At 50.4% G+C, this 8,142-nt stretch overlaps 2 protein-coding genes across 2 annotated transcripts; one reads left to right on the top strand and one right to left on the bottom strand.

Annotated features, from left to right (window-relative positions):
• Window positions 1-2,038: 2,038 nt before the first annotated feature.
• LOC311216172 (olfactory receptor 14A16-like) lies at window positions 2,039-2,740 on the bottom strand (the record flags this gene model as incomplete). Its single annotated transcript, XM_084297717.1, has 1 exon — window positions 2,039-2,740. One exon carries the CDS (start codon window positions 2,738-2,740, stop codon window positions 2,039-2,041), a length of 702 nt encoding a protein of 233 aa, XP_084153843.1.
• A 4,142-nt stretch (window positions 2,741-6,882) lies between these two features.
• LOC311216173 (olfactory receptor 14C36-like) lies at window positions 6,883-7,803 on the top strand (the record flags this gene model as incomplete). The annotated part of the gene is made up of 1 exon (XM_084297718.1): window positions 6,883-7,803. The coding sequence occupies one exon, from the start codon at window positions 6,883-6,885 to the stop codon at window positions 7,801-7,803; it is 921 nt and encodes a 306-aa protein (XP_084153844.1).
• Window positions 7,804-8,142: the final 339 nt, after the last annotated feature.

Raw genomic sequence — 8,142 nt, forward strand, 5'->3', positions numbered from 1 at the left:
GTGACAAAACCCTGTAAGCAGCACGAAGGACACTGAAATGTGGCCTCACATGAAGGAGGCTCCAGATCTCTGGTGTAGAAACAGTATTTTTGTGCCATGACCAACGTGGTATATGCTGCAGGAAAAGGCCTACGTCTGAAGTAAAAGGCCTAGGGCAGCAGCAGTGTGGCACAGGCTTGAGATTTGGGTGTTTGTGAACCTTATGGAACCACATAGGATCTTTAAGGTCCCTTCCAACATGAGCAGTTCTGTGATTCTTTGCTTAGCAGCCCTTTACAGCCCCTGTAGGGCCTAGCCTCAGTTCATGCCCCTCAGCTTGCGCTCCAAAAGTGCTCCCTCTCGTCACTTGTCCCATCTGCGTTCCTTGGCTACCCCAGGGCATCCTGGAGGCAGTGGCCACCTCTGAATAGAGAATGAAAACCAGCCACGAAAGTAGATCTAGGAAAAAATGGGAACCTGTGCATAAAAGGTCTCTAAGTAACAGCTGAAAGAGTCTTTTATGGCAACACCACCAGCTTTTTATTTTTCTATGAGTTCTCTTGATTTAGTCTCATAGGTTTTTTATTATTATTATTTTATTTGTTTATTTATTTATTTTATTTATTATTGACAGCACTGTGGACAAGTATTATCTACCAAAGTAGGCTTTTTCTGTGAATAGTCTTATGCAAACATTTACCAAAAGATATTTCCCAACTTTTTTTTTTTTTCTTTTTTCTTCTTCCTCCACCTCCCACTCTTCAAGCAGAACTCCAAGGTAAGAAGTCACTGAGTTAAAGAATAACTCATGTTGAAGAGATCAAGACTTGGAAAAGTGCTCCATGCCAACACAAAGGGAGATAAAAAAGGGTCAACAGTGTTGGCCCAAGTGCCCATGACTGAAGGGTGCTGCTGCTAACTATCTGGGAGGAAGACTTGGTATCACTAATGTCCAGCCAACTTCTCCCCCCCCAACTTCATCCCCTTCTTCAGTGTGAATATCAGCAATGTGGCTAAAGGGAGACTCCAGGAGACTATGGCAAAGGCCTTGCTAAATCCAGGTTCACCACATTCCCTTCTCTGCCCTCCCCTACTGCTTCACCTGCGGCAGGACTTTCCCCATCACGTTCCCATGGGCAGAGGTGACAACTGCAAACCTCCCAGTCCTTTTTTTTGTCCTTCCTGAAGACAAGTTTGCTGTCTGCTTTTTCCAAGTCCCCAGAAATCTCTCTGATCCAAACGCTTGATGGCCTGGTCCAGAAAGGCAGGGTAGTGTGACATAGCAGAGAGGGGTATCTGTAATGAGCCTGTGAGAGGGGGGTTACAGAAATCTCACAGAGACACTGGGGGTTGGTTCTGGAGTCACACAGGGCAACGGCAGCGCTCTGTGAGGTGTCCACATCTGAGCTGGCCTCCCACGCTCCTCATACACACAGGGCTGTTGAGAGACACGAGTCTCTGCCTTGCACACCACACACAGTGCACTGCAGTGTCTGCAGTGTCCCTCTGGCTCCTGCAGCCACTGCCAGAGGCTGGGAGGCACCTCAGCCCTGCAGTGCTTTGCCTTGCTCTGCCCTTCTCTGAGATGCCCCACGGCATGAGGAATGGTCACAGGGACCTTGCTTCAAGGAAGCACATCTCAGAGCTGGATTCATGTGCCTTCCCAGGGCATGTTACTTAACCTCATGACACTGTCTGCCCCACTGGCCTTCATGAGACTTGTAGGAATGGCTGATGGCTTTTGTGCTCACTCATGTTCATCTGTTTGTGTGTGTATGATGTGCCTGCTGGCACCAGCAGCAAAGGGATTCCTTTTACACATCTCCCATGAACCCTCAGGGGACCCTGCTCTTCTCCTGGACATCCTACCTCCCAGGGAGACTTTATGAGATGAGCAATGAGCAATGGACTGGCCAGCTATTGCTGAACCTCCTTCCCATGCACCCCATAGCTCTGAGCATGTGGTGATGCTCTCCAGAGTATGAAAAATGACAAAAAAGATAACAGAACAAACCTTGAGCCTGTAATGTATTGTGGGTCATATGCAGAAAAAAATGGGCTATGTTTTTGATTTTGAAACATCTCCAGTCATGAGTCTCTTCAAGGCATCCTTGAGCTCCTGGTTCCTCATGCTGCAGATGAGGGGATTCACTGCTGGAGGCACTACCGAGTACAGAACTGCCACCACAATGTCCAGGGATGGGGAAGAGATGGAGGAGGGCTTCAGGTAGGCAAACATGTCTGTACTGACAAACAGAGAGACCATGGCCAGGTGAGGGAAGCACGTGGAAAAGGCTTTGTGCCGGCCCTGAGAAGAGGGCATCCTCTGCACTGCCCTGAAGATCTGCACATAGGACACCACAATGAAAACAAAACAACCAAATGCTAAAAATGCGCTAAAGACCAGAAGACCAGCTTCCCTGAGGTAGGCATTTGAGCAGGAGAGCTTGAGAATGTGGGGGACTTCACAGAAGAATTGGTCCACAGCATTGCCTTGGCAGAGGGGCAGGGAAAATGTGTTGGCCGTGTGCAGGACAGCATTGAGAAAGCCACTGCCCCAGGCAGCTGCTGCCATCTGGGCACAAGCTCTGCTGCCCAGGAGGCTCCCGTAGTGCAGGGGCTTGCAGATGGCAACGTAGCAGTGGTAGGCCATGACGGTGAGAAGGGAATACTCTGCTCCAATGAAGAAGACTAAAAAGAAGACCTGTGCAGCACAGCCTTGATAGGAGATGGCCCTGGTGTCCCAGAGGGCATTGGCCATGGCTTTGGGCAGAGTGGTGGAGATGCAGCCCATGTCGAGGAGGGCGAGGTTGAGGAGGTAGAAGTACATGGGGGTGTGGAGGCGGTTGTGGCAGGCTACGGCACTGAGGATGAGTCCTGCATCCAGGACTCGTGTCCCCAGCACAAGAAGCATGTGCATCTGGTAGAACAGGTCCAGAGGAGGGCCACAAAAATGATCAAGGGGCTGGAGCATGTCTCCTATGAAGAAAGGCTGAGCGAGCTGGGGTTGTTCAGCCTGGAGAAAAGAAGGCTCTGGGGTGACCTCTTTGCAGCATTTCAGTACTTAAAAGGTGCTTATAAAAAAAATGGAGAGTGACTCTTTGCTCAACCAGACAACGGCAGCACAAGGGAGAATGGTTCTAAGCTAAATGAGGGGAGATTTAGATTAGAAGTTAGGAGGAAACTCTTCACTCAGAGGGAGGTGAGGCACTGGAAGAGGTTGCTGAGAGACCTTAGAGGTGCCCCATCCCTGGAGCTGATCAAGAGCAGGTTAGATGAGGCCCTGGACAACCTGATCTCATGGGGGCATCCCAGCTAATGGCCGGGGGTTTGAATTAGGTGACCTTTAAGGTCCCTTCCAACAGGAGCCATTCTCTCATTCTATGGTCTCCGAAACTGTACCTCAAGCATGACTCCCATCCCATCAGCCTTCCTGTTGTCTATCACCTGACCAGAACAGAAGGTGACTCACCATCATCTTCAATGCCATGTGCATTTTTCTGGCCTTTACAGTCCCTTTCTGTGCCACATTCCTGCTGCTGGTCCATCAGCTCCACAGACAGAAGTGACCTCCCAGCCTCCCTAACAGCCATATGCCTCCTGCAGGCCCAGCACATCCTGAGGCACACCTGACCTCATCCCAGCATTCCCAGCCAGCTCCTCCTTGTGGCCTCTGATCTGATCACATACCTGTCACCTCACATGCCTCTTCCAATGCCATGGGACTGCTGCAGGACCTCACAGTCCCTGCCCTGCCCCAAGGGGACAAGCAGCTGAAGTTAGGTGTAGAAGTGGGGTTGAAGCTGAGATGTGCTGTGTGCATGGTGGAGGGCTTTGGGGGTTAGGTGATCAGGTTAATGTTTAGGGATTAGAGGGCACCCTCCAGGATCAAGGGAATGGCAAAGCATCGAGGGAGGGATTGGTGTTCTGCTTAAGGATCCTGCTCAAGGTTTAGGATAAGGGCAAGCTTTGAGGACTTCAGTTTAGGTCTGGTTTGGGGGTTAAGGCTAAGGTTGGCATTTTATTCCTTGATTAGGCTTTATCATCCTTCTGCTTGCCCTCCTATTAGCAGATGAGTTTGACATCTGTCATTTCCATGTTCTGAGGAATGTCTTTGATCCATCTGTCCTTTCCAAGGTCTTTGAGATAGGTCTTATGATGACATCTGCAGATCCACTTGAACCTCTGTCACCCTTCCCACACCACCTCTAAGCAATCTGAAGAGTGACCAGGAGGACGATGTTTGCTTGGGAAAGAGTTTCATTAAGATCTCTGAGGAGGGCTGTATTTGGCCTTCTCAGAGACCGTGATGGCAGTATCACAGAAAACAGTGACACTCGTGAGGACAGAAGAACAGGTAGATAAGGCCTTGGCCTGCCAATACAGGACACACACACACCTGAAAACTACATGAGAAGGAAGAGGAAGATCGGATCCAAAATGTAGATTATGAAATCAAAGACTGTGAGTATCACCTTGGCACTGCAGGACAGCTCCAGCAATGAGGCAAAACCACAGAAGGTGTCTATGACACTGGGGCCACAGAACTGTGTCTGGGTAGAGAAGAAGAAATAATTACTGCACATGAGAGAAATTCCCCTGGTTCAGGTACAGCTGCCTTCTGGAGCCAGACCTTCCAGTACTCGAGCCTTGCAGAGAACAGGGATGGCATACAGCCCAGGGATGACCGTAGAGCATGGTCCCCAGAAGGAAACACGGCATCTGCAGGTGTTTGGTGACAGGCACCAGCTGAGTGATGAGGGTGTTCCACATCCCAGTCACCGTGCTGGTCATGTGAGAGAGGAAGAAGAGATTTGTGTATGGGTAGAAGATCTTCCATGTGTGTTACTGGGAAAACTCAACAAATGCTGTCTTAGTGTCCAATTCCCTTCTTGGGAAAACTTTTAGAGCATTCAGTTTCCCCCTCTCTTGTTAGGACACATTCAGAGGGGTGAAATGATCCCTGGCAGTCATGGCTGAGGTGTCCTGCAATACACTGGGAACACAATAGGAGTTAAGGGAGGGAAACATATGTTCTCACGTTCGACAATCAAACTTTAATAGCATAAATCACACTTCTAAAATTAGTCTCAACCAAATATAACAAGGAGCAGCCAGCGAAGACTTCAGGCTGCTTCAGACACCACACCCCAGCAGAGACCCTGCTGCCCTGGGGAGCTGTCAGCCCTGAGGCCCTGGGGACACCTCCAGGAAGACCAATGGCACAGAGCAAGCGATGCCATGGTCGGGTGCTGTGCTGCTGAGCTGGGCTGGGCTCTTGGGCCCAAGCAGAGCTCCTGGTAAGCGAGCAGCACTACAGAGAGACAGCTGTGGCCAGGAGCAGCTCCTCTGCACAGCGCAGCGGGGCTGGGGGCTCTGACCGCAGCTGGCACACAGACAGGAGAGAAGGAGAGAGGGCTTAGAGGCACTGAGGAGCACAACAACAGAGGTCAGCGTGTGGCAGGACACATCTGCAGGCTCCTGACACCGTGAGGCTCTGGCAGCAGGGCCTTCTGGCAGACGGGTCTTCTACAGTTGGCACATCCGATGGCTGATAGCATCTGGCAGGGTGGGTCTCTCTGTTTCTCCAGTGAGGAGTAGAAAATGCATTAGAGATTGGCATTTAAAATTGGATTTTTCAAGAGAAAGACCTGGGCAGGGACTACCTGAAAGGCAAGACTTTTTCTGTAGCCTCTGCTTGCAGATACCTGTGATAGAGCGGAGGCCGGTTTCATGGTAATAGGTGGTCAGGTTTGTACTGCAAACTGTGACTCCAAGAGAATTGCAGTGAGAGATCAATATTGAATCAATGAACTTCATAAAGTCTCTTCCCACACCTCAGCCCAGAAACTACACCAACATCATCATTGTGGTCCTCTCAGGTTTTATCCTAGCTGATCTTTAGGAGCTGTGAACCCTCCAATGCCCAGTGCTCTGTCTTTGGGAGGTCTCAGCCAATTTGAGATGAGTACAGATTGCCTGCAATGAGCATGAACTGACTCATCTGCAGGCAGAGCTGCAGCACAGGAGGGTCTGCTGAGTGTCCGTCTGTCCCTCCCTGGCCTTGCCTCCCCTGGCAGCAGCACGCTGGCATTCCTCCTGGCTTCTCCAGCTGGCCGTGCTGCTGCTGGTCTTGTTTGCAGGCTGGCTGGGGATGGGGGTTTCAGAGGCAGTGGTGTGCCCTCGGGGTGTTTGGGGAAAGGTGAGTATGGGGACAAGGTGAGGGGTCTGGAGATGGGCACTTTGAGCCTGGATTCTTCTGCTTTCAGCAGTGTTCAGGTTCTTTTCAGATGAACAACTGAGTACAACTTTCCTGCAGCTCTCACAGGGCAGCTGAGACCAGCACTGATGGAGAGGCTGGCTGTCATCTCTGAGGGGCACTACACTAAAGGCACAGTGTCTTTGCCTCTGAGGATCCACAGGGTTTTACTTGGAGTGCAGCAGAATGCCCAGGATTTATGCCTTAGAAACAGTTCTCCGGTGTGGTGGGGCAGCTAGAACCAAAACCACAAAACAAATAATTACATATCTAAACCTCCAAACGTCTGCTCTGCAGTAGGGTGAACTAGGAGCAAAACTGGGGAAATCTCTTTGATATCAGCAGTAACCTTAATCTGAGACTACCCCATGTTCCTACCATGTTCCTACCATGTTGCTACCATGCTACTCCCTCTGGCTGAAGTGCCGGACTGATCCTTCCATTGCCCACAGAGGATCCTCTGCTCCCAGAGACACTCTCAGGCAGAATCAGTGAAAGAGAGCTTCAAAATATCTGCCTGGAAATGGGCAATATTTTGGTGATTTTAAATGAGAAAATGGAAAGGTTTTTACTCCGATATGTCTGTGGCACATTATCACTGCCTTTGTCTTCCTTGTACAGGACCTCATGACCAGAAATAACAGATGTCCAATGTCAGCTCCATCACGGAGTTCCTCCTGCTGGCATTCGCAGACACGCGCCAGCTGCAGCTCCTGCACTTCGCGCTCTTCCTGGGCATCTACCTGGCTGCCCTCCTGGGCAACGGCCTCATCCTCAGTGCCGTAGCCTGCCACCACCGCCTCCACACCCCCATGTACTTCTTCCTCCTCAACCTCGCCCTCGTGGACGTGGGCTGCATTTCCACCACTCTGCCCAAAGCCATGGCCAATGCCCTCTGGGACACCAGGACCATCTCCTATCAAGGATGTGCTGCTCAAGTTCTCTTTTTTGTCTTCTTCTTTGCTTCAGAGTATTCAATTCTAACTATCATGGCCTATGACCGCTACGTTGCCATCTGCAAACCCCTGCACTACGGGAGCATCGTGGGCAGCAGAGCTTGTGCCCAGATGGCAGCAGCTGCCTGGGGCAGTGGCTTTCTCTATTCAGCCCTGCACACAGCCAACACATTTTCTCTCCACCTCTGCCATGGCAATGCTGTGGACCAGTTCTTCTGTGAGATTCCCCACATCCTCAAGCTCTCCTGCTCAGATGCCTACCTCAGGGAAGTTGGGGCAATTGTGTTTAGTTTTTCTTTAGCATTTGGTTGTTTTGTTTTCATTGTGGTGTCCTATGTGCAGATCTTCAGGGCAGTGCTGAGGATGCCCTCTGAGCAGGGCCGGCACAAAGCCTTTTCCACATGCCTCCCTCACCTGGCCGTGGTCTCCCTCTTTGTCAGCACTGTCATGTTTGCCTACCTGAAGCCCCCCTCCATCTCCTCCCCATCCTTGGACATGGTGATGGCAGTTCTGTACTCGGTGCTGCCTCCAGCACTGAACCCTCTCATCTACAGCATGAAGAACCAGGAGCTGAAAGCCACACTGAAGAAACTGATTTTATTTACTTAGCAATAAATTGGCTATCTCACTTTTCTGGTTTTACTCACGTTAATCTCAGGCAGTTTGTGAGCTTCAGGTATAGCATTCTTTAAAATTCTTTTTCCAGTTAGATGTTTGCTTTCATTCCTCTTTTCCAGATGACCAGTCCTCTGTGTGACCCAGAGGCTTTCTCTGAATGTGTTTATCCCTAAATGACACCTGGCCTCTGTTCTGGTATCTTGTTAATAAAATGAAGTTGCTCATGCTTAGTGCTCTTCTTCCCAATCTGGAGTGCAGAAGACAATCAGGGAAAGCCAGGCTTAAGGCATCGGTCTTGTACTTGGGTTTCACCTGGACACAGCGACATGG

The sequence above is a fragment of the Netta rufina genome (genome assembly GCF_964035555.1).
Source record: "Netta rufina genome assembly, chromosome: 18".
Lineage (NCBI taxonomy): Eukaryota > Metazoa > Chordata > Aves > Anseriformes > Anatidae > Netta > Netta rufina.